At 41.4% G+C, this 27,419-nt stretch overlaps 1 protein-coding gene across 11 annotated transcripts in view; it reads right to left on the reverse strand.

The window, feature by feature from the left end:
• The window catches only part of dab2ipb (DAB2 interacting protein b), a 149,625-nt gene that overhangs the window by 80,093 nt on the left and 42,113 nt on the right, over positions 1-27,419 (reverse strand). For 2 of the 11 annotated variants that reach the window (XM_056403011.1, XM_056403010.1), the window contains exon 1: positions 10,243-10,643. The exons of the other annotated variants lie outside the window; for them this stretch is intronic. In XM_056403011.1, the coding sequence (XP_056258986.1) occupies positions 10,243-10,366 (124 nt within the window). In that variant the 5' untranslated portion in view covers positions 10,367-10,643. Of the gene's footprint in view, positions 1-10,242; positions 10,644-27,419 lie in introns of those variants that run through there. 11 annotated transcript variants of the gene reach the window in all.

Consider the following 27,419-nt stretch of genomic DNA (forward strand, 5'->3'; position numbering starts at 1 on the left):
TCCAAACCTCTGTCTCGGAATATTTTTCTTACTGTCGTCACATCTTCATCTCTTACGTCAAATCAATTCATTGCACCAGTTTTCTTTTTTGTTCTCTAACCTTACACATTCTCTAAAAACTCATAGCACCGCTTCTCCATCATTCATCACCATCTCCCCACAAATAGAGCGATCTCCCTCTGTCTTGATTCCACCCTCCTCCAGGCGTCCTCGCACTTGGTGAATGGGACCCTGGAAGTGCCTGTAAGGGGCCCTACAGCTGCAAACTGTAGACTACATAATAGTTCATTGCATTTTGTATGTGCACAGGAATGTGTGTGTTTGTGTGTGTGTGTGTGTGTGTGTGTGTGTGTGTGTGTGTGTGTGACCTGGTCTGTCCAACAGAGGCAGAAGCAGTGTGGTGTGGGAGTGAACATTAAACAACAGGACTGAATCTTAAAAGGAATAGTTCAACCTTTTGTGAAAATATTTGCCTTTTTGCCGAGAGTTACATGAGAAGTTTGATACCACTCTCACATCTGCACACTAAGCATGAAGCTACTAATAGCGGGTGGTTAGCGCAGCTTAGCATAAAGAAGCAGAGGGAAACATCGACCTGGTGTTAAGTTAAGTTAAAATACACACACCACCTCTTAAGGTCTCTAATTATCACACTGTATCTTGTTAATTTAATCCATACAACATCCGAAGTGTAAAAGCCACATGTTGTAGTTTTATGTGGGGCGTCTCGTCGGCATTGTGATGTTGCTAGACAACCAGCAGAAAAAATATTTCAAGCACGTAATTTGTTGTCAAACCACAATTAGTCATTTACACATTTTGGATGTTCGTACAAATTAAACAAACAAGAAATAATGTGTTAATTATCTTAATAATCTTTATGCTAATGTTAGATAACCTCTCGCTGTTTCTAGCTTCATATTGAACGTACAGTGACACAAAAGTGGTATTGATCTTATCTATCTATCTATCTATCTATCTATCTATCTATCTATCTATCTATCTATCTATCTATCTATCTATCTATCTATCTATGTCTTCCCTCTTTCCTTCCATTAACCTCCAGTAGTAAAGGTCAGACTGCATATTTCCTTAGTGTTTCCCAACCAGGCGTACTCCGTCCAGTCACCAGTGCCAGCTAACCTTCCCTTCCTCTCAGACCTCACCAGCACAGGATATTCCAGCTTGCAAAATTCCAGCTGTAGACGAGGGGGGAAGAGGAAAGGTTCAAAGATTTCTCCTACGTTTGAAAACTGGGACATTCAATATACTCGAACATTTTGCCAGTTGCTGTTCAGGCGAGACAAATATAACTGATTCATGCAGGGGGTGAGCAGAGAAACAGCACGACGGGCGGGCAGGTGCAATGTGTCACCAAAACTGTTAGAAGACAGACAGGCGGCTGAGAGCATCTAGTGAATCATCAAGGAGGAAAAATAAAAAAAGGAAAAAGATTTTGCATAACAACTTATTTTTGGCGTGGCTGTGCCAAATTGCAGATATAATTACAAGAATAATAATAACGGTTAGCTTTCTAAACACACATTGTTCTTCTGCCTGGAGTGGTGTGCTTTATGATCTATTATCGCTCGAGGAGCTGGCTGTGCTAAACAGCTGCGTGAAGACAGAGATAATTCACAAAGGTTGTTAGAAGCACGTTTTTGTTGCACAGGGTATTTAATGTGCCTACAAATGATAGAGACTTGAACAGAACATTCAGTATCTGCACTCTGTGCTGTTGCTGTTACATGAGTAATCATTCTGCTGACTGGTTCATGGTCTATACCGCTGAAAAGACGTGTCATCTACTACATGTACAATTACATATATATATATATATATATATATATATATATATATATATGTACATTGTTACTGTTGCTGCTGTTCCTGTGCAGTGAATGCTGCCTACAGACTGGCTCTGGCATTCAACATAACAAGCTGACGGAGACAAGCACACTATAGAATCGCATTGGGCAAAAATAGCACATTATCTGCCAGTTAAATGTATCCCATGGGGTTTTTTTGTAAAAACAAAACTACATTTCAATTCACTGTTTGTCACCAAAACACTGTGTCTTAAAAACATGTTGCGTGCATTTACTTCCTCGTAAAACATCCGCATCTCATTTGTTGAATAATTTGACTACTGCATTATTTACATTCATGTCTCCCAGCAAGCGGTCGTCTTCTTCTCTGCTGTCCCTGACGCACGCATCAACACCACAGTCAATTAGTGGACTAGCATGACATTTCTTTGGCCATTTGGGGGCCGTGGAAACAGCACAATTACCTTTTAGCTTGAAAGCGTGAACAGCGTAGTCACTTATTTACACCTCCAACATATACAAAGCAACATTATCATTTCTTAGGAGATCTGTTTCTGCTTTCCTGCTTCAAAGAGCTGCATGTTGTGACACAAAACAGCGCTATGAGAGCTGTGACAGTGAACTGAAACAGTAACGCAGTGGGCCGTAAAACCAAAACACTGAGCTGAAACATACATGTAGTCATTAGATCCATTGTTAATATGAAAATATTGATTAAAGTTGCTTTAAAGTATGTATTTGAAGTTAGAAAAATTATCCAGCCTGTGCTAATCGAGCTAATGAACAGAGACTCTGAGTAGGATCCTGTTATTAAGAGCAGCACGTTTCGGTATTTCAAGAACTGTATACCTTCAGGGCTGAAAAAATAGCCTCCACAGAGAATGTAGAGTTCTTGTGTTTTGACAGAAGGGAAAAGGAGAGGAAAGTTCAAACACACTTACACTCTCTGTTGGCTGGTGAAATGCACAGAAAAAAAAGGAAAAAAAATCACAGGCTGTCAGGCTGTGTTTACTGTGTTCTCTCTACCTGGAGGACTATCTTCTCTCGGTCCACCACGCCTCTCATCCTCCCTCCTTCGCAAATACATCCCTTTTCTGTTTTCCCCTCAAGTACAAGACAACTAGAACTTGTTTTGAATCGCCGAGAGTGCTGCAATAAAGCCCTTACTGTCTCTGGAATATCAAATGTGAATTAAGGTCAATCAAAGAGCAATCTGACAGAAAGAAGGGAGGTGTAGTCTCATTAGTGGTCTATCAGACTCCCAGCTGGACAATGATCCACTTATTGGAGGTCACAGCGGAGGCCCACCCAGACACACACTGTATTACATGCACAGCTTTGAATTGTCAAGCGTTGCTGTTCAGCCTAACACTTGTGCTAGTGCCTGAGAGGGATGGAGAGAGTGTGTTTCCTTGTCTGTGTACACAGAGACTATAATGTGTTAACACTGAACTGTGAGGACAGCGCTGGACTTTTGACCCCTGAGATGTGGTATTTACTCAGCACGGAGATGATGGGGCGATAAAGAGGTGCTGCTCCGTCTCCTTGGAGCGACTTGGCAGGCGCGAGGGAGTAAAAGAGAATCATTTCATCCCACAACAACCTCTAGTGCAGACACAGTCAACAGTCACTTAACTTTCGGCTAATTGAAGTTGATTTAGGGGTGATAATACGAAGATCACGACAGCCTGAGTTTATGCCATAATTCAGTTTTAACGCCTCAAAACGGAATATGGAACCAATCTCTTAAGCCTGTGAAACTCAGTCACCCAATAAACACCCAGTAAAAGTACAAATATAGGAAGCATGAGGCAGCACTGCATCCTACAGATGAGTTAAGCTGGATTTTTTCTATATTCAACCATGTTAAAGTCACATCCAGATAGAGGGAGAGGGTCTCATGCTTCATGCTTAGTTTTGCACATGCATGCCTTTGTCTGCTGTGTGTTATGGGAAGCCAGAGGAGAGGGGTGGAAGAGGAAGAAGAGGAGGAGGAGGAGGAGGAGGAGGAGGAGAACAGTGGGCTGCAGAAGGAGGAAGTTTGTGTTTGTGCAGAGAGCGACACGGCAGCAACATTCCTGCGACGCCGCCTGCTAACTTCAACAACATCCACTCGCAGACACACAGATATGAAGCAAACACAACGTTCGGGCTTCGTGTCAGTTTACAATGTTTCCAAATGACATGTGACAGGCTCAGTCTGTTGGCAAAGTTGCAGTTGCGCTTATCAATTCTTTACGACTGTTGATGGTTGACGAGCTCCTGTGGATGCGTTTCTTAAAACGTACTCGAACATCAGTTTGGGCCTGACTGCTTTCAAATATTTTTGTAGAGCTCTGAATGAAGAGCTTCTTCTTTTTCCCCAATTATTCTTTTGGGGCCAGACAGGTGTGACAATGGCGTGTTAGAGAAAAGATTGTATAAAGTTTTCTAAACTTGACTGTGTGTGTTCTTGCTATCTATAAGTGCATGTGAGAATAATGATGCTTACTTGCACATACTGTCGACTCTACATCGACAGGCTGCATTTAGGGTGAGCTATGGCAATGATATTCTATAGTTCCACAGCTATTTCTCCAAAACCGGTCTCTGTTTTGTAATCTGAGTGGATATCTATGGATTAAGGGGCATTAGCCTGCACCTGTCCCCCTGTTATTGGACTCCTTTCGGTGCTCAGAAGCCCTGCGTCATCCGGCACATCTCCGTGATTCACCGGCCTGAGGGGAGAGAGGGCAGGCAAGGACACAGGCTCCAGAAATGAGACTATGATCAGAAAGTAATCCCGGGTTAAACATTGAGATGATGTGGAGAGTCTCTGCCGGTTTCAGTTCACCGCCTGATTGCTATATTAACTGTCTCTGCCCCCCGTCTCATGTCTCTGCTTCCTATTATATGATCTCAAAGGCAAACTGATTATATTTTCACTTCTCATCCTGTTTCACAGAGCTGACAAAGTAAAGGGGAAATAGTTTTACTCCATTTTTCATTTCCATTGTTTTATCTCATCTACTCGCCTGCCTCTTGGCCTGATTGTATACACTGAAAATTAAGTCAAAATGATCAAAGAATGAGGTTGTCTATGTTGATAAGTGAAGTGTTTGTTTTGCTAAAACACAACCATAATCTCCGAGAGGATGCTCAAGCACAAACTGCGAAAAACGGATCAAAGGGCTAATCTGCTTTAGAGAAAACAGGAAAAAGTGATTCCACGGGCGATGAAGTTACAGTCTGAACTTGAAATCTCTTTTTCTCTCCATCATTAATATTTTAACTAGATCAACACTTTGAGACGCAAATGATTAATCCAGACTTGTTTCCAGCCTTCCTGTGTTCAGATGTAAGTGTCGGTAAACTGAGTCATTATGTTTCGCCGTGTTCTTCAGCCCATGTTTCCCATTGGCCCGAATTCTGTCCTCACTTCCCATCAGCGCACACACACACAACACACACACACACACACACACACACACACACACACACACACACAACGCAGAGAGAGAGAAAGAGAGAGAGAGAGAGAGAGAGAGAGAGAGAGAGAGAGAGAGAGAGAGATGAGACGAAAAACTGGCTCCATCATAAACAGCCTGACAAAAACTGAGCATGACGCAGTAGCTCAGATCAAGAGTGTTTCTTGGTAACGACCCATTGAGAATATGAGTACGTGCAGTAACTGTCAGTGGTAATGCATTATTGAGTTGTTATTGAGTAGTTCAAACACCTTCTTACAAGCTGCCGGCAGTAGATCTTTTCTTTACGGTTGTGATATTTCATGGTTTCCCGCAGTTGTAACTTTGCTCCTGTTACCGCGTTGCTTTGTTGTGTATGGTTGGTGCTCTCGCTGGAGCAGAGCAGTCAGGACCCACATCAATCCGCGCACGTCTATTTAAAGGTTAGAAACAGTTTGTAACTTCCTCTTTTTTTTTTCATGCAGTTACTTTCTTAAGTTTAGCTCTATGGAAATATTTTACTGGACTTTGATAAATCTAAATGAGACTTAATATAAAAATGCTGCTGGACTGTAATTCTGTGATTGTTACAGATGGACTTCCTCTCTTAAAGTTTCTTCCAGTTTTTCCTTCCTTTTCCTGTAATTTTTCTTTTTATCTGTTTTGTGTAGTTCTTCCTTGTTTTAAAAAGACTGTAACCATTGTTGATGTGGACCCATACAGCCCTTTGAGAGATTGTATGCGATAATGAACAAAACAATGACTTAAACTGGACCTGCCTTGTCTCACCAGTTGTGGCTGCTCGCCTCATCCGCCAACATTTCATTTTTTATTTAGTGTTTTATTACTCAGAGTACTGGACCTTTAAAGGAATAGTTTGGGAAATACGCTTATTCACTCTATTTCCAAGTATAAGATGAGAAGATCAATATCACTCCCATTTCCGTTTGTTCAATATGAAGTTAAAGCCAGCAGATGGTTAGCTTAGCGTAGCATACAGACAGGAGGCAGAGGGAAACAGCTAGCCTGGCCCCTTGTAACTGTGTACTCTGCAAGACAGTGAGAAAGCCTATTCCCCAAAATGTCAAACTACTCCTCTGAGATGCATTTGCTCGAATAAAAATAGATTTGAGTTTAGAATGAGGATTAGGGAAGTGGTTAAGTTTTGGTTAGAAGGCTGGGTTATCTTAGAGGAAAGGGAATTAATGTAATCTAGACGGACAATGAGATAAGTGTGTGTGTTTACACTTCTGTAACACACTTGCCAGCTGGTGTTTAAATTATGTTTTGCCAGCTTTTAAGTAAAAATACGGGTCAGCAAGAATAGACTAAGATCAATGGGAAGAGAAGAGGAGCAGCAAATGATTTCTGCCGGCAGGTTTGGGTGATATACCTGGAGGAGAGAAAAACACCAACTTTGCATAAACACACCTCAGGGCAGTTGATCTGATATCATGCAAAAACACATGATGGCAAACATGATGACAGCTAAACTCAGCCAAGTAAGTAATCTGAAATCTAAAAGAAACTTCTTCAGAGACCTAATTTTTCCACTAAAATGTCTCTCTCCGAGGAGATAGAGAAGTTTGCAACTGCAGAGCTAAGGCAACTTTTCCAATGGAAGGCCCCTTCCAATTGAAATCTGTTCTACAAAGGCCCTGCCAATGTAGATAGAAAAGAGACGGATGATGAATTCTGTTCTGTTCTTCCAGTCACAGGACAATTCAGAACAAGGGGGTTTGATTTCATCAAGAGTTTCAACACACGTCAGCAAAACAAGTCAGATCAGACGTTACCGCTCTCTCTCCCTCTCTGCTCGCCTCTCTTTGAGATAAGCAGTCATTTTCTATGTAAATGTCACCAACCCTGACGAAAGAAGGGGGAAACAGAACCGAACTGATAGAAGATTTTCCACACACTGGTAATGACGCACGGGCATGCCCGACACACATGCTGAGAAAACAATAACACATGAGCTCATGCAACCCGCCACCTGATCTGTCCCAGTGACGGTATGTACTCAAGAGGGGCTACAGTAACTTCCTCAAGATAAACTCACAGAACAAAAATACCCTTTTTATACTGTGCTGCCGGGTGACTCCAACGAGACACATTTCAGCAACATCTCATCTACTACTGTAGCTCCGGGCACATGGAACTGTTTACTGGAGAAGTTTATTTTTCTCCTGAAAAACCTCATTTCAATGAATTAGAGAAAACATACACGGAAAATACAGCGACGGAAAACACTAATTAAATCTTCTATCTCCGTGTGGGTAATTTTATATCACAATATTGATGTATACAGTGAGAAATTGGAGACACCAGATGAGAGGGTCTGTTTTGGGCCTGACAAATCAAAGTATCGCATATTGTTGCAGCAATTCTGTAAAGATTAATGCAGCCATAAAGCAGCCCTGCGCCATATGCAACATTCTGTGTGTTTAATTGCGCTCAAATAACTGGGTTACTGTCTGCTTTCCACAATAATTTCATTTCAACAGTGTCATGTCAACAGGAAACTTGGGTTCAGTGAGGATGAGTCTTGATTTCCCCTGGTAAAAAACAGTTTATTTGGCCATGCATATGTGTAACTGGGTTTTTAATTGACTTTTTAGATATAGATCATAGAGCATATGTGCATGGTAAAGACCTAAACTAGGAATAACTGATGTATTAGCCACTTATTGGCAGCAGAAACGTGTTATGAAATCTACACTTTCATAAGGTGAAAATATGTTGGTGTAGATCCAGCAGCTCCAGAGCAACATGAGCAGTCACTCTACAGTCCTGTTTCTGTTCACCAGACCAATGGAAGTCTCTTTTTTTTTTTTAGCCCTGTTCTGGTCTCCAGTAACTCTTGAGAAAAAGCTCCTATGTTCACTCGCCAGTCCCTAACCATGTCCATGTGTTTTCAGAGCTTATACGCTGAACAAAACCTGTCACTGCTGCCAGAAACAAGGCTGATGAGAACAGTGAGTAGAGAAACAGGAGTGTCATGGGCCACAAAACCAAAACAATGAACTGAAAGATGCTGCAGTATGAAGCTATTTAGAGCTGAGGGGGACTGCAGAGTGAGGTGATAATTCTTTGTGGATTCACAGACACGAAGTTACGAGATCTTTTGTTAATATGAAAATACTGATTATAGCTTCTTAAAAAAGTCCAACTAAAGCTGTAAACACCAAATAACATCCTCAAGTCTGAATAAGTCTGTTGAACGTTTGAGTCTTGGCGGCAGGTTGCTACAGCCCAACTTATCCAACTCTACACATCCCAGCAATGCAAGTAGCAGATCTTTCTTTCCACAGTGCTCTGTGAAACAGATGTGGAACACAACTCAGTCACTTGTTGTGTGAATATTGTTTTTTATTAAAAAAAAAAAAGAAACTACTGGCCATGATGTGAATCCAAAAACAGCTGCTCTCACATTCCATGCAGCTTCAATAACCACTAGTTGCCTATCGATTCAATTACAATAAGATGATACGTGTGATTCTGCCAGTGGAAGCACATTCTGACTCCAGAAGACACAGATACAAAGCAAAACAACAACAACTTCTTTTAACCATTTCATTTCTATCTACCACAAAAATCAAAGAGTGCATTGCTCCTGAGAGATGCTAGATGTCTCCTGCTTCACGTAGGAGTGACCTCTCTGTTCCTGTCTGTGCATCGCTGTGTTAATGTGTAGTGTGCAAAGGATTTTGTGAGGGGAGCTTGCACTTAGCCACAAAGATCAAGGCAGAGTGTTTGCCTGCGCGTCTTTGTATATAAGCTTAAATGCGCGTGTGTGTAGGTGTGTGTGTGTGTGTGTGTGTGTGTGCGCGTGTGTGTGGTCTTTTGAGAACTGAATGATACAGCGGGGAGACTTCAAAGCACCTCTTTCATCAGCTAGAGAAGCAAAGTGAAGCCAGACAAACCAGGCAACTGCACTAAGTCAAGCACTTCCACTGGCTTTGTCTGTTTCTTACTATAGGGACTAACTACATTTACTCACAATGTTTTATAAAAACAAAAATTATAATGAAAAAGATATTAATAATAAAAGCGAGGTTTCAGTTTCAGATAAAGTGAGATCGATGTTTTCCTACCTAAACACTTTGTCTCTTGAAAGTTTGCATCATATCCACAGCAAGAGAGCAACAGATATGCAATCTGCTTAATATCTTGCTTGGCAAGTTACAACAGTTCGCTTGGAAAAAAAAAATCAATATGCTTGAGATTTCATAGCTACTTCTTTTCTCTCAATTCAAGTAACTTGAGCTAAGCCCTGGGGGCAGACTTATCACTATAACCTTGCAGTTCAAACACTGCCTCCAGCAGAAAGTACAACCATACTGAGAAGCAGAAAAAAAGCAGAGTGAAGAAAGAGAGTGCTGGAGGACACGGAGAAACAGAAAAAGAAGTAGTTATGCAGTGTAGAAAATATACTAACTGACTAAGAACAAAAATATTCACCAGCGAAGCACCCGAAGAGGGTGGAACCCAACAAGTTAACACCTAACTGCCAGCTGTCAAGTGTTGGTGGTGCTATTTGAGAGTAGCATCACTTTGTGAATAGTGACGCCAAACTGTCATCTCACTGTGCTTCCCATGAACATACACCCAGGCAGCAACGCATCAGTAACAGTGGAGTGTTTCCATGAGCTCTACAGATGATGTTACTATAAAAGTGGTTCTCTTATGACGAATAAAAACAGAAAAAAAAAAAGTTTAGAAAGGGGAACTACCTCCTCTGCATCGGGGATTATGTTGCTTTGAGAAAATACTTTTTTAAAACCCAATCATCACCACAAATATGAGCTTGCTAATCAGAATCACAAACACACACACAGTCAAAAATGATTATTGGCCTGTTAGTGAGCTGCAGTATTACTACAGTATACTAGACATGCATCTTGTGGGGTAAACAAGACTAACACTGCTGCATGGTGAACTCTTTTAGCAGTACAAGTATTTATTACCCCTGCAGGCGGACGGTCTGGTGCGGCTGCGGGATCGGCTTCGCTGACGCTGCAGTCTGGACTTGCCCAGGAATCTGTAGTAGTATGAGGGTCTCCCAGATCCCTTCCTAATGACCCCAGCCATGGTGCTAGTTCCACCTCTGAAGACCACGACAACAAGATATCTCTGCGGCACTGGAAACAAGTCCTCTTGAATCTGGTATCAGTGCAGATAAACTCCCGGCAAAGTTCTCATGGAGTGCAGCTCTGTTTATCGCAAACTTCACTTAAAATTCCTCTAGCAGACACTCACGTCTACTTAGGTTTAAATTCACACGGATTGTGTCAAGATCAAATCCACTCCATTTTGAAACAACTTCCCATTGGAGAAAGAAGAGATTAAAGCAACAAACATCCACTTCTGTTCAATGCTTGTGTCCTGTCCTACAAACTCAGACTCTTGCTCCACCTTTGAACACTCCCCCTCAAAGTTTCCCACAGCGAGATCCCAGAGGCATGATGTCCGGAATACTGTGAGTGTGTATCCTGAATGACAGGAAAGCTGTTCCTGTTCCCAGTGACAGAGTGCACTACAGGAATTTTATACAGTCAGAAAGGCAGACCCTTTGTTTCATAACGCACTAAATGAATCTCTTGTAACACACTTACATACATCCAGAACCACTATCCTCAACTCCTGTGACTCTGTGTGAGTGTGTGTGTGTAACAGAGAGACAGAGAGTGTGCTATGTAGTTGAGAATAACAGGAAAAAAGTTTGGGCTGCACAGAAAACATGCACAGATAAGAGCGTCAGTGGAATGGAGTTAACAAGACAGCTATCAGATAACACAGTGTTTGACTTCCCTCCATCAAAAGTATTCTGTTACAGACTCACAGATAAGACAGCGTCTGGTGCAGCGAACAAGTCTGACTTATAAAAATGTCACCGCTGCCCCCCCGCTGCCAGTGACTCCTGATCCAGTCACAGGCTCAATCACGATCCAGGTTTTACAACTTAACCACTTTAATTTGCCTCCAAGGGCAGGGAAGGCATGGTGGGGAGTGACAGCCTATCAGAAGCAGATGTAAATAAGCTGTTAAGAGTGACAAAGAGCCAATCAGAACGTGCTCTGACGGAGAGGGTCAGGCAGATGGACCATAGTCCACAACGAGACACAATGAAACTCATGCACAATTGCAGGGATGCACATATGTCGCCGCACTAGCACCGTCAGCTTTTTCCACCCACTGATTCTGACCTAACAAAAACCATGATGTGTGACCGTCTCTGAAACAAAGCGATTATTTAATAAGTAATCTGATAAAAATCCACACATTGTTTTGAGTTACTTAAAGATTAATGCTGCATGTATCATAAACATAACTTTGTTGATTTGTGTTTTTTTTTTAAGATAAAAACATTTGATCTCACGTGGATATGTAACAGCCGAGGAAATATTTTTTCACAATATAGGAGCAGATGTTGCTGCCAATCACGCTCCTCAGTATAAAGTGCTCAGCAGCCACACATGCTTTTTTTCCTGCTTCTCCAAAATAACACTCATGGCTGACTGTGTCACTTTGTCATCCAATTTGTTAAACAGGGCTATGATTTTATGAGTTAATGTTCAGCAAAGTAGAGAGTAAAGAGATCCTTTCTAACTTCAATCCATGTCCCAAGTATTGGTTTTCTCTGTGTCTCAGTCTGACCATACTATCCCTGCAGTCAACAACTATAACGGTGTTCAATGACAGTATGTGTTTACACTTAAAAACTATAACTGAATTAAAACTAATGTGGATAATAAAATGATTAAATCACAACTCCATCCACTGATGAAGGCCATGTGATGTGGCTGAAACAAGTGGAACTTGTGTCAAGAATTTTTTTACTTCAATAATAAATGACCAAATGAAACCAAATTAGTGACTAAATTTCCGTTGGTGGTCACAAAGTTTTATTTGGGAAACATAGAAGAAGAACTAGGAGGTTGGCATCTGGTTCCAAGATGAATGTAATCTGTTGTGAAATCTGTTGATTCTTCCCTGGCTCTCTCATACTCTCCTTCTGCAATACATTTCCTTCCCTCTGTGGCTGCTCAATTGTTCACTGTGATACTGCCTGTTGCTTGTGTGAGCAGTGGGGGCCATAACGCTGCACGCTGTGCAGACTTTCTGTCATTATCTCAGCCCATAAACTCCCACTGAAGGAATGCAGCAGTGTGTGTACATGTGTGTATGTCTCTAACATAGGCTTGAATGTTCCTCTGGTCCCACAGAGAGTATTTAGTGGGACCATTAGTAGGTATACATGACTCCAGGGCGTATCAGAGGCTCGTGCCAGGTAGCAGAGGGAATCTAAAGGCCTCCGGTCTTCACACTGCTGCCACCGAGCTCATGAAACACCCGGAAGACGCTGTTAACATGTTTCCTCACTCTCATGGTGAAAACCAGTGATATACACACTGTGTGCCTGGGTTTAAAGACCTAGCCTGTAATGTTACACAAACACACACAAATTAAAGTTACAACTGAACTCGTGTGGCTAACAGTGAGTGTTATTCACACACAAAAAGGAGACACGTGTGAGGTCACACAACCTTTGTAATTACAAAGCAGACTGATTTGTCTTGCCTGGATGATAGTCACTGTGGGAATAGCTACCTACAATGAGCTCTTGTTAGACAGTTTCGGAGTCCACAGACAGGCAGACCAAAGAATCAGGGTCACGCAGAGTTCGTGTCTGTCTGCTGGTCTCCCGTTGCTTCACAACAAAGACACCAGTGAGCAGCGAAGGGGCCAATAAAAGGTCAAGAAAAATAGGTAAAGTAAACCACAGGCTTCTGTTTTAATATGAATGCCACTGGTTAAATCTTACAGCGAGGGATAGGACCCAAAGGTTCATCATCACTGACTCTTAGAACTGGTCAGTAATGTTGAATACTAGCTACATTTGAGGAAAATACTGTGCCAGACGAAAGACTAATGTTGAGGTTTATATATTTGTCAGAAATCTGGGTTCCTATAAAGCAATCAAAGACTTCAGAATGCTAAAGCTCATTAGCCTTTTTGCTAATATCCATATGATTGTTGTTAGCCTCAAGAAAAGACCAAAACCAACAGTCAACTGATCGAACAACAAGTATTTTCTGCGTAGCCAAATCCTCATATAGATTTAGATAGATATAGATAGATATAGATATAGACATATAGATTATTCCTCAGTGCCATACACGTTTATTGTTGTCCAAAACCTATTAAGTGTCCCGCACTGCTGCACTGGGTAATAGCTCCTTCATAACCATGAACATGGGCACTGCTTATTTTGAGTCAATCCCATAAACACTGTCGTGCTGCCATAAATATTCACTAGGGCACTGAATGTTTATTAAGCTGCCAATGAAAATAGTCCCCAACAAATGCACTATTTACATCCGTTTAAGTAATGTCTGCGAAAAACTCAGTTGCCAAATTAGTCTCAGCCTTTTAGCCTTTGATAAACATGAATTCATATGTCTGTATCCCGTTTTAAAGATTTACTTCTTAGTAGGAACCAATGGGTTCAGGGCTGACAGACGATACTGAAGGACAGACTAACACATTGTTGATGGTGTTTTTGTTTGCAAAAAATGTTGAATATCGGCAGCTTTAACCTTTTGCTCCAACATGGTGCTGTGTATTTTTACTTGAATGAACTCTCTACTTGAATACTTAAATGGGGGTGTTAAAGAGAGAATACCAGTTTGCACATTTCTTCACAGACTTTGACAGCATCACTTTAAACCAGGTGTTTCCACTAGGTATTTAAGAGACCACTTTCCAGTCTGTCAGCGTACTGAACTGATAAATTCATGAGAGAGAGTCGAGTGGAAAAAGTTTAGAAACAAAGTCTTGCAGGCGGATGCAGACACACTAATTATTTAAATATAAATCTATCACGATGAATACATGCAGTTGACTATAATAATCTGCACAGGCCATTAAGTGCACTCAGTACAGAGCCATCACACAGGAGCCAAACACGGTGGATGCACATCCCTCTGGTTTCTATGTAGGACTTAACGCCGAGGACCTGGTGTTGAGGTCTATTGCAGCATATGGAGCTAAGTGTGTCTGTGTAGCTACTACACCATAACATTGTTTAAAGAATGGAGGAAAGAATATACCCGCCTTCAAGAGACAAGAAAGAAACCTGGGAGATGGAGGATGTGAAACGAACTACCACAATCACACGTTCAGTAAAAGTAAAAAATGTCTTACCTGTTGAAGAGACCAACGGAGAGACGGAGCAGGTACATGTGGAAGAAAAAAAAGAAGAAAGAAAAGAGAAAGTTAGACCGGCTGATGCTGAAGAAAATTCTTCATTACTTTCCATATCGTATTCCTTTAGTAGTTTGTATCTAAGCTTAACTTGAAAGAGTTCAATGCACAGATTTAACAGGGATTGGTGAGAGAGTCACACTGCAAGAAAAGATAGAAATGTCTATGTATTCCTTTGGCACATGCTCAGTGTTGCCCCAGTTTCACTCTCACCATCAATTACACACACAAGTACATGTCTAAACACATAGAGACACTCAAATTAAAACCGAAGCAGCACGACTAAAAGCCTCGTGAGAACAGCAGATATATATTGTGTGTGTATGAAAAGGTCCCAAAATCTGTAAAGTCAGTGAACCTGTTAAGCTCTAAAACGTTTCTTAGAAATGCTGGTGAAGTCTCCAACTGAGGGGAAAATGGAACTAATTCCACTTTCAGGGCAAACAAAACGACAAAGAGAGATGTATTGATTCTCAACACAGCTCATTCTATTGTCTCTATATGTGGATGGTGGATCTAGGCACAAAAAGAGGCACATACTGGCTATTATACCTGAAATATAGCCTGCCATTAGAGCAAAACACCTCAGAGGGAGTCACGGGGATTAGACTGCTCTGAAATAACAGAGCAGACCAGCCTGTGATAAGAAACCCTAAAGATTCAAGGATTGAGAGTCTGGGTAAAACCTGTTCGTCTGGAACTGACAAAACATCTTAGTATGGATTACGAGCGGGGGATAAGCAAAAATTGATAGCTACTGCTCCTTGAATCTCCTTGGGCAGATAATAGTTTACCCTCTAAAAGACAACTTGACTTTAATAAACATAATAAAGTCAGTGCTACTTTGGAGTAAACAGCTGCCAAAGATGTCACAGAGGGAACACGGGCAGCAGTCTGTTTCTCTCTCACACTCTTCTCCTGATGACAATGGACTATGTGGAATATGGGGACATAGACAGAGCTAAAACTAACAATTATTTTCATTACTGATGAAGCTGCAGATTATCTTCTCAATTAATCCTTCAGCCTATGCATGTCAGAAAACTGTTAGAAATGGCCATTACAAGTCCAAGTTAAAGTCATAAACCTTCTTGGAGGAATGTTAGGCTATTTTAATCCATGATCAAAATAGCTGCAGATTATTTTTTCTGTTGTTCAACTAATTGATTAGTTTCAAGCTCTAGATAGAAAAAGAGCAAACTATTCATAACGTATCTGTGTCATTACATCATCAGATCACAGGGAACACGGATGCTCATGTAACATATCCTGTGGACTCAGACTGAGACAAATAGCAGATGAAAACTGTACCTATACTGACCCCCTCTGGAAAACATGGTAACGTACAGCTGATGGTAACAGCACTCAGTCATGGTATTTCAGAGCGTCTTGAGGCTGTTGGATGGCTTTAACAAACGGAGACACATAAAACTGACTGTGGGAAGTGGATGAGCTCAAAAACAGAATCTGTAATTACTGAATCATGTCACACAGAGATGTAAAGAGGAAATCCAGATGAAAATCCAACATGTTCACAACTACTGCACGATATTTAATCCAAGATAGATTTCTTGTTGTAGCAACACAGTGAGAAAATTAGAAGTAGATACAGTAGCAGATACGTTATTGTGGTCCACTTTGATATACCTCGCTGGCTATCTGCCCACTCTGTCCAATCGCCTCGTAATCTAATCTAATCCACAAAAGGAGAAAGGACAATGAGATGGACACAGAAATCGATGACCCATCTCTAATAACAGATAAAAGGGGAGCATGTCTGCTCTCCAGCAAATGTTTTCATCTCAAGGAAAGTGGTGCAATCGACTGGATTAAAGGGGATGCCCATATGAAGATCAGAGCCCTTTTAACATCTCTGGCTAAGGAAGTGACATCAATGAACACACAGAATTAGAAACATGCTTAAAATTAAAATGGCAATTCCACGAAAAAAAGCATACTTGATAACTTATGTTTACATTTACATTCAATAACAAACTGGAAATGATTTTTTTAAGAGTTTCAGTGCGGATGACCCTTTCGACCCACTATATAAAGTGTATAACTCGTCAGCATCATCTCATTCTTTTGTTGTTCAGTTCAAAAAAGGTGTAAAAACTGCACAAATGTGCAACAGGTTAATTCCCTGCTCTCATATATCCTAACAAGCTGAGACGTTCAATACTAGTCTTGTAGTGGTTTACGTTCGTCTGTCTGCGGGAGAAGAGAGGAAAGGTGCATCCTGACAACATCACAGAGTATTATAAGAGGATTTAGGTGGAGCTGGATGGAAACAGCAGACACACGAGGATAAGTCGGTATTGCCTGAGTAATACATAGACCAACACTCTTCATTGATTTTACTATAAGGTTAACAGTTTCAAAACCTTCCTCTATCCCACTTCTCCCTGCCCTTCTCCATTTGCTCTTGCCTCTGTCCCTTAATTACTCTTCATTTTTTGGCTGAACTTTTAAGCCACAAAGGTTAGTGTTAAATGAATCTAATATCACTAACAAAACAAACAAAACATTGCTTGCCAATCAATACATGCACATGCACACTAAAGAAATTAGCCACAGTCTGTAGGTGCAGTGTGACCCAGGCAGCCGAAACTTCCATATCTTAAGCGAGTCATTAAAGTTCACAGACACAGAACTCATTTCTGTTGAGTTAGAAAGTTTGACTGTACTTAAGTGCTCCTGCTGCTATAGTGACAGACTGGTGCCATCTATCCATGCCGTCTTTTCTTCCTGATCTTATTCATGCTTCCCACTCCCTCTTGGCCCCAGAGTAAAGGCCAAATTGCAGAATGCCTCATCCTGAGCAAAACTCATTATAAAGGACTAGAGACTGAGAGAGAACAGAGGAGTCTGTGTGACACTGTTGGCCAGAGACAAACAGATATGCAAGATGGAGGTGGAGGAGGAGGGGGGGGGTGAACTCTTTTTCGCCATGATTAAAGGAATAAAGAGCACAAATAAGGAGTGAGAGGGGGGAAGAAGAGATGAGAGATGTCTCGCTAATGAAGTGACCACTTCAGCACAGAAAGGCTTTTGGCGATGTTGTTTTCAAATGTAATATCAAATGTCCCACAACGGCACAGACGGCAGATGCATTCATGCACCATCATGCACAGCCACCGCACTGTACATGCACACAACACAAATGTCGACTGCTTGTCACCAGGTGAGTACACTAGCAAAAAAAGTACATGAAGCTTTTGGAATGACCTGATTTTCTGCATTACTTGGTCATAAACATGTGATCTGATCTTCATCTAAGTGACAAGTGTGGAAACAAACACGGAGTTCTAATAACTAATAACGCACAAACAATTATAATCTTTTGTGTCTTTGCTGAACATGATGGAAACAGCAGGTGAACCCTTGGATTCAATAACTGGTCGAACCTTCTTTGGAAGCAGTGACCTCAAACAAGCACTTCCAGCAGCTGTTGTTCAGAGCTGCACGATGTTCAGGAGGAAATTTGGACCATTCTTCCTACAGAACTGCCTCAGCCATATTCTAAAGGATGTTTGGTGTGAGCCGCTCTCCTCAGGTCATTTCACAGCATCTCTGTTGGGTTAAGGTGTGGGCTCTGACTGGGACACTCCAAAAGGCATATTTTCCATGTTTGAGGCCATTCTGTAGTAGATTTACTTCCTTATTTAGGGTCAGTGTCCTGCATCTGCTGGCGGACAGCCAACCTGACATTATCCTGTCAGATACCTTGACAAACTTGAGAATTCATTCTCCCCTTGATGATGCTGAGCTGTCCAGGCCCGGAGGCAGCAAAGCAGCCCCGACTCATGATGCTCCCTGCAACATACTTCAGCGCTGGGATGACAGCATTGCTTCGGGTAAGTGGCGAGCACAGGAGAAGAATGATATTCAGACAGAATAGCCCTCCACTTCCCAATATGTTACCAACCTGCTGCTGCTGCTGCAGTACCTCTAGGTATGATTTCCTCGCCCATAGCTGCTATAGTGTTATTTCATACCTTGCTTATTGGCAGGCTGCCTGTGTGGATTTAAGCTTAGCCAGTGGTCTCTCCTGTGGTTGTGTACGTATTTTCTTATCTCCATCCTCCACTGGTGGCCTTCAGATCTTATAGGCCCCCACAGAGCCACAAAACACAATAGTGAAGCTCACACCAGAGAGAGAGAGAGGATTCTATGAGCTCGAGCTCTGCCAACACCATCTCTGTTTACCTTACCAAGTACAGAACCAGCTCATGATATATATCGCTCAACAATACCAACAACACCTATCCTGAAATTGCTGACCAATGCTTGTAGTGTAAGAGCATGTAACTGAATGGTGTTAATCCAATAAGCAAGAAGCTTCTTTGAGACTTAAAGTCCTTGAAGTTAAAAATCAACCACAAATTTAATTAAATTTTTCTTGGGTAGTTTTTTCAGATTGTTTCTTTGCCCAAAATCCAAATATATTCAGTTGACGGTTATAAAACACGAGGAAACACACAAACCATTTCATTTAAGAAGCTGAAAGCAGCAAATGTTCAGTATCATTGCTTGATAAATGACTTGATTATAAAAACTATTGTCCGTTGCCTCTCGATCAACTCATAAACATGCAATTTCACCACTACTCTAACTACCATGTGGCTTTCCTCTGGGTCTGCCCCACACTGACACACACAGCGAGTGCATGTGCTGGGCTCATCAAAGAGACAATGTCAGGATTACAGCGTGAATGGCCCACATTCTGTTGTCGACATTTAAGTGAATGCTTACACAGGGAAATGTGTTCTGATCAATCCTCTGAAGATCAAACAAACGGAGCGCCGGCCTCGCAAACACACTGGGACCAGCAAAACAACACGCAACAGAAAGAACCAGAGGCCGCTGGACACATTCAAGCTGCATACAAGCGCACATCTGTGTACTCATCCCTGCACATAACACATAGATTGAGAATTCATTGATCCCTCTGGGGGGATCAATATTCACTCGTGCACAACCACACACATAATACTGTGTAAGCTCCCCACAGGTTTTTCGTTGTCCATCTCCTTTTAGTAATCCTGTCCTTATTTAATCTACATGGCAACTCCCCTTTAAATCCCAGGTCAAATGGCGCACTGTGGCAGAGGGATAAAAGAATAAAAACAGAAATGAGAGTTGTGCTGTTTTAGGAGACTTTCCAATACGTCAAATCACCTCAACAGCCTGTTGTTACGAAACTGACGGACTGATGCTTGGCTACAGAACAAAAAACAAAACAAAGCTCACATCTGTTATCTTGAACAGGAATGTAATCTGAACTGTCCAGTGTGATTTCCTATTTATTCTACTTTTATTAATATTGATTTTCGATTGGTCTGACAACCGACCCTGCTTAATGGTAATCGATTGTAACTAAATGATGTGTTTATACAAGGTGCTGAAATACAGTGGACGTAATAAGGCCAGATTCTTTGCAGTCTTTGCTCTGACAGGACAGGCTGTAAAGATGCAGGAAAAAAAATGAGAGGACAGAGAGCCAGGAAGCCGGTTTTATAGGTAACGAAACATGTCATTACAGAAGTGGAGCTGTAGTGCTTCAATTATCCTCCTCTTAGTTCATTCCTCCGTTTTTTATTGCTGCTCTTTATAACATCCCCCTCTCTTTGTAAATGTAAGAAAGAATCACCATGTCTCATTCTTTCCTTTAATTGCTCACTTTCTTTTCTTTTGCTCAGCCCAGTTCCCATTCACACTCGTGCACCGCACAAAACTCTTACAGTAACAAAGCAAATGTGGGACAAAACAACCCACGTCTGAGCTGATAAGTAGACGTGACATTAATGGAGTGGATTACTTGTATCTCATTTAAATAAAGATAATGCCTGATGTTTTCCCCGTTTTGTTCACTATACTTAATGCTCTTTATGTTGGAATTTATGGAATTCAGTCACAGCCCACATAAGGGTCGCTACTTCCCATTCAGCCACAGTGGCTCCATTGTCATATGAACAATAGGCATAATTTGTTAAATGGCCATGTGAAATTTAAGTGGCCCACAGAGTGAGACTGAGGAGGCATGACTAGGGATTTGGCAGTGATACAGGCAATACTGAGGCTGGCAAGTAATGGTACTGTAAAACTTCTATATCCATCAACCGCTGACCTTTGATGTGTGCAGATGTGCTGACTGTTAATTGAGCGCTCACCTGCGTGCGCAGTCTGGCATGAGACCACTTCCATCTCTTTAATTGCAGGGGCTACAGTAAGTCAATTCACTGCATAGATTACCATACAAGAACACAGAGAGAGAACACAGAGCCTGGTTCCTCTAGACGTGCTCCATACTGTATATCACATAACTCAATCATTCATGGCTCATATGCACTATACACCATTTACGCAGTTAAAGAAATCTGCTTTTCAGCTGGCTCTCAAATCATACCATGAATAATAAAACTAATTTAGGTTTGCTTCAAATGTCCTCCGTTAAAATCCAAGCTTTGACTTCCCAAGAACCACATGATAATTCTTGTGATGACCACGTCAGACTATATACTGCTAAATCCTCCTTCACCTGAGGGCACATGTTTTAAAAATCACAATTTCTCCTGCTGTACTTTCTCCCCTTTATCTCCCCCCCTGCAAGGTTTGTGCAACCTCAGAAATCGATGCATATCTTCCCTCTCATCACTTTTCGTTTGTTTACAACAACCAATACCCCTGCAGCGTAGACCAGATCTGGGCAACCACAGGATTTATACAGTTGTGTGAAGATATTGCACCCCAGAGTCATATAATAATTTATCCTTTTGATCTGTGTTCAATACTAATTCCCAGCAGGGAATTCCTGGGCTGACCTGCAGGGCCTGCGTGAGACTGACTGTATCAGAAATATGTCAAAATAAGAGAGGATACTAATTAAAAAAAAAAAAGTGTTATATTTTCTTTTTAGTTGTTTTGTAGTTCCAGCAGAATACAGAAATTGATGTTCTTGACAGCGTCTAAATATTTCCTTCAATATTTCATCATATTGTTCCTTTTTTTCAGCCTTGCTAGCAGCATGGGACGGCAATGTTGGTCTTCTGGTTTTGTCTATTGTTCAGTCCATCACTTTGGTCCAGACTGAAATACTTCAACAACTACTCGAGGGACTGCAATGAAATTTTGCACAGACATTCGTGGTGAGTCAGAAACTCCAGCTTTATTGTCAATAAAGTTGTTATTTGGCAATAAAGTTGTTCTTTATACTACAAGTGTTGCTGGAGTCTCCACAGATTCAGATTTTTTCTCATCTCCACGGACATTAGAAGTAGATGGAGTTGTGTCAGAACTCCTCACTCTGCTTCTACAGACATTCATGGTCCCCAGAGAATGAAACCTACTGACCTCGGTGATCCCCTGACTTTTCCGCCAGCGCCAACATGAGGTTGAGATTTGTGGTTTTGACTGAAAACTCCAAATTTCACAGGAATCTGTCAAATAGTGGTACAGACATTTGTGCATCCCTCAAGATGACTGACTTTTCATCTAGTACCACAATCAAATCAAAATCTAATTAAAACATTTTCTCAACACTTTGGTTTATGAACAAATACCTGCAAAACCAATGACATTCCTTTCAGGCAATGATAGCACGCTGACATGCTTATAGCCAAATTCCTCACAGACCCACTTCCATGGCTTTCGACTCTGAGTCTTGTTACTGTTTAAAGAGATGATAAACACAAATTTGTAAAGTCTGAAGAAAATTCCTTCCTCTGACTGTTAAATGAGTTTGAATGCATCCCAAAACTTCTTACTATAAAATACTTTCAAGAGCACTTACTTTCTTAGATTTCACTTCTATTTTAAAATACTCGGTCTCATCTGGGTTATTGTACAGAGAAAATTTAAATCAGTAGCATGCACTATTCATACAACAATAAAGACACCAAGATTCCTCTGGCGAGCTAATACATTCCCCGAACTGCAGGAAGGATTTACTAAGAAGCAGAAGTGATAACTTAGTTACCACTCCTGGCTACCAAGACTTAATTAATTCCTTGCACCACAGAAGTTGGTCTCACTCTATTTTTAGGTGCTAGTTTTGTATCGCTCTGAAAGACCAAATGAGAAAACAGCATGGCTCCTTTCTATCCATTTCTTGAGCAGCTGATCGAGACGAGCTACACCTTTTCAATTTCCTGTTATGTGGAAACAAGACTTCGCAAGAGTCCCTTTCGGCACAGCTCACTGAGGGTAACTCAGCCAAAGGGAATCTGCTAACAAGTCTGCACACACAGACATGTGGACAGAGACGCACACAGACGTACTCAAACATGAAACAAAGACAAAGATCAAAACAGGCACACAAAGTGGATTCTATTTGCCACTGAGTGTGGCCTGTAAGTGTAGTCATCCCTCTGATCAGCAACACTCAATCCAGTGTGGGAATCCACATCTGAGCTATAAACAGCAATCTCACAGTGTGTCTCTCTCCAGCACACATGCACAGACACATTGTGGGTGTGTTTGTGTGCATGTCTGTGTTCTTCCGCAGAATGAAATGGTAGCAGTCGGGAAGGCCAATGGGAGGAAATGTGCGGATTTGGAGTTCTGTATTTAATCTATTTCCCTCACTGGCTGTACCTTTACGTCAAAGTGGTGCAGCCCCAATGACAAAAGGTACACATTCTGCCTGTGTGTGTGTGTGTGTGTGTGTGTGTGTGTGTGTGTGTTTGTGTGTGTGTGTGTGTGTGTGTGTGTGCGTGCATGTGCATAGATGTGTGTCTGTATTTGTGTAGCTATTCAAAGAGATCGAGGGCAGGACACAGGAGGAGTACAACTATCTGGGACAGTGCAGTTTTCACCAGTTGGTTCTACAAAGACACTGACAAGCAACTCAACAGTAACTCGATGTGGCACTTTAAAATCAGGTTATAACAACCTCAGCTACACAGCTGCATATTTACCTGCACAAACTTTTATGATTTGCAATCTGTTATTATAATTGTTTGAGTTGCAATATGTGTGTGTGTATGTGTGTGTGTGTTCTTGTGTGTGTGTGTGTGTGTGTGTGTGTTAAGGGTCAAAGTGGGAGGTGGGGAGTTATGTGAGAGGAAGTGAGGTACGTTGGAGGGAAAGGGGAACCTTTGGGAGTGGAGTTCATTTTCCCCTCTTCCTGTTTTCTGTTTTGTCTCAGCAGGCTGGGCCACCTTCTTACAGGATCAACACGATCTCTCTCACTCCCACGGTACGTGTGTGTATGTATGTGATAAACTGAGAGAACGCTGTAAGATAAACTGAGAAGGAGAACTGATAAACAGAGAGATCTTAAATGTTTTCCCTTTGTGAGTGCAGCAATCCATCATGAAAGGTGTGTTCAAAAAGTGTCATGAATGTAGCTTGAGCAATGACATTGCTATCAGGACGCCCTCTCGCTGTGTTGCCATGGAACACGTGAGGAAATTAAATCATTTATCTCTATGTCCAGGAAATAACCTTATGAAAATGAAACTGTCTGGTATATGTTCAGTCTCTCTCAGGATGCAGCATTTGTCTTGCTGTTGATTTGAATAACGACACTGTAGAACATCTACTAATCCCCTCACTGGTTACCATGGAAACAAAGAAAGCCTTGTGATACGTTGCCTGTGAGAAAAATGTAGATTAAATATAGTTAAAGAGATGAAGAAAAATTAGACTTAAATGTCACTGAACAGGCGGACTTTTACATTTACCTTTACATTTTATGGTTAACTTGGTCCCCATCTCCCCAGCTGTCTCTCAAGTGTGTATGTCAAAATGAAGTGCAACACTTCAATACTTTAAAAACACTGCGACTGCAACGATGAGCCGTCATTGCCCCACCGGCCTCAGATGAATACTTATAAGTTTGATAGTTGTTTCGTGGCGTCTTTGAAAGCTGCATGACGGGAGAAGTTAGTAGGACTTTAATGTCAAACTCAAAGAGCTTTTCATCAGTGGCGCCTCATAAATTAGAGAACAGTGAAAGGTGCACTTATATGCAGCCATACAACTATAGCATTGTAGTTGAAAAACTTCATGAGGGCCATGTAAATACGTTGTCCATGCTGGACTTCTCTGAGGTCGACACCCTGAGAAGTAGCTTTAAAAATTCTCAGGGAGTGCAGCAGAAGGACTTGTGCATGCAGACAGTGGATGCACTCCAGTTTAATTTTGTTTTGACAGCCACAGGCCTGGTTCAGCGATGGGCTTTTGTCTCCACGGACTTTATTGGTGGAACTCTGGGATGAAAGCCTGTTCATCGGCGCATCAGTGTTCAGGGCAGATTTGAAAAGAGGACGGACACAAGCATAAAAGAGCAAGAAAACCAAAAGCAAAGATTGCTCATTTGCATCGCTGTGGGACATTTTCTTCCAGAATATTTCAAGTTTTCCACAAAAGAGTAACTGAGGTTTATTTCAGCTTGGGTTTTATTTTCATTATTTTGGCCTTTTTGTGTCTTTCCATAATAATAACACTGAACTCCTCAAATGAACTACTGAGATTTAGGGATGCAACAATACATCTAAGAGCAAGAGACTCAAGCAGTGTCGGGTTGAGGATATTATTTAGAACGGAAAACAAAGACAAACAGTAAATTAAACTATGAACATTCAGACAGTTTACAGACAAACCTTTCCTGTAAATTATTTCTGACTTTTCTCTAAGTCACTTTCTGCTTTACCTCCAAATAAAGTGGTTTATATGACGCGAATAAACTGTGGCTTGTTTGCTATCTATCTGGCTCATGTTACTTGCTGTGTCAGACTCTGTCGGAATGTCGCCATGTTCCCAAATAACTGACAGATATGATGGAAAGAACTACAAAATAAATGGTGTGTCTAGATATGTAAATAGTAGAGTTTAGTTCTACACCATGCTGTGAGTGACGACATTCACTCAGAGGTCATACAAACATTACCACTTGCTGCCCATTTGTCTTCACTGACTTGTTGTTGCGTGAGGGCAAACACAAACACACACAACACAAACACTTGAAATAAAAACTTTCCCTAAGAAAAAAAAAACTTCTAACTTTAAAAGAGGGAAAAGAGAAACACGTAGTATAATCATCACAAGTCACATAAAACATTATTAAACTCTTAAACTTGACACTGATCCACTGCTGGACACCCACAGAAATACATTCCTGCGTTTGCTGTGCTATCTCCTGGCTCATTGAAATCTCAATGGGTGGGCACCTTGTGAAGCAACACAACAAGGCTCTATCAGACAAGATGGCACACACAAAATGTGTCATACCTTTGCACACACACACACACACAAAAAAACAGTAACATCACATATGCAAATTGCCACATGCAATCTCAGAGAACATCAACTCCTTGTGAGACAACTCAGTCTCAGAATTGCCTCTGCAAAAAATTCTGCCATAGCAACAGGCAACGCTTCTGTCTGACTGAAAAGGCCACATTATGTGAAGAAAGTGGATACGACTCATTGCCTCGGCATTTGCCTCCACACGTTAAATTTGACCACATTACCATTGCATTATTGGTTTGGTGACAACGCTTTTTGCTGAGGCTGTTCACTGTGTCAACTCTCCCTTTCTGATTTCCTTCTACAAACCCGGACACCGGACCACCACTAAAGCAGAATGTGAATCACTTCTGTAAGGTTGCACAGCTCAGGTTTCATTTGTGAATTTGAAAAAGATTCTCTCTAAGCTAATAAGCAAAGAGACAGACATAAGTGATTGTCAGATTTGCTGGGTAGACAGTGAATAATGGAAACACTCCTGGGACGTTAATGAAAGCTGCCATGGTAATTGTGCTGGGATTTGACAGCATTTTCTCATTCACAGCTTGAAGTGCTACATTGAAATAAAACTAATTCGAATGGAGTGTGTCAGAAAAAGATTATTTGATGTGCAACCGTTAAAGGTCAACGGCAAACTCAACACAGTCTCAGTCGGCACAGTGGCACACAGATAGACCGTGTTCTCTGTTTGCAGGTTTCACCGACTTCAGTACCGCTATAAATGTATTGCGATCGTACTAGTGCCTACTGTTACTATATCTGCATGCAGCACGGTGGCACACAGCATACATGCTGACACTACAGTGCTCCCAGTCAAACGCTAATCCTGCATGAATACAACCAGACACACAGTGAGGCCATACATCCGTTTCACTGGCAACTTCAGTGCAGGGCACCGATGTCAAAAAGCACAGTCAGGGTTAGAGCAGCACATCTACCGAGAGGGGCCACTGAATTCAATTATTAACAGCTACATATGGACTCCAGCTGGATTAATAATGAGGATCAATACATCAATGTATTTATTATGAGAGGTGTGCAACAGCCTGTGTGCACACCTACATGAAAACAGCTTCTTGAATCTTAAGTTGTCTGCTGCAATATTGTGTTTACAGCTAACATGATGTCAGGAGAGACACTTCGGAAAGCTGACAAGCAAAGATGGAACTGGAGCCAAGGACCAAAACGAACAGGTTCCTCTTGGGGTTGCAAATGTGCATAGCAAATTTCACACCAACCGGAACATTAAAATATTCTCAAAGACAAACAAACCAATGGAATGAAATAACCACATTATCTGGCAGAAAGAACTTCTTTCATTTATGTAAATGCTGTTCATTCGTCATGACCTGTAAATATGACGTGTAGATTTATCATTTCTAAAATCATTAAAGGCTATAAATCATTTATATGTGAAGGAATTTAGTTTCTTACAGTATATGAGAGTGCATGTTCCCTCAGCAGTGAGCAGTGGGAGTCATTTGTTGCTTAAGCAATGTTTTGGGGCAACAACACAAAGAATTTAAAAACCCAGACTTTCTGAATTCAGATGTTGAGCGCTTTATTACCATAACAAGGACACAATTAATAGTTTTCCACAGTCGTCGCTAGTGGTGGAAAAGAA

This window comes from Seriola aureovittata, chromosome 18, assembly GCF_021018895.1.
Source record: "Seriola aureovittata isolate HTS-2021-v1 ecotype China chromosome 18, ASM2101889v1, whole genome shotgun sequence".
NCBI classification, from domain to species: Eukaryota; Metazoa; Chordata; class Actinopteri; order Carangiformes; family Carangidae; genus Seriola; species Seriola aureovittata.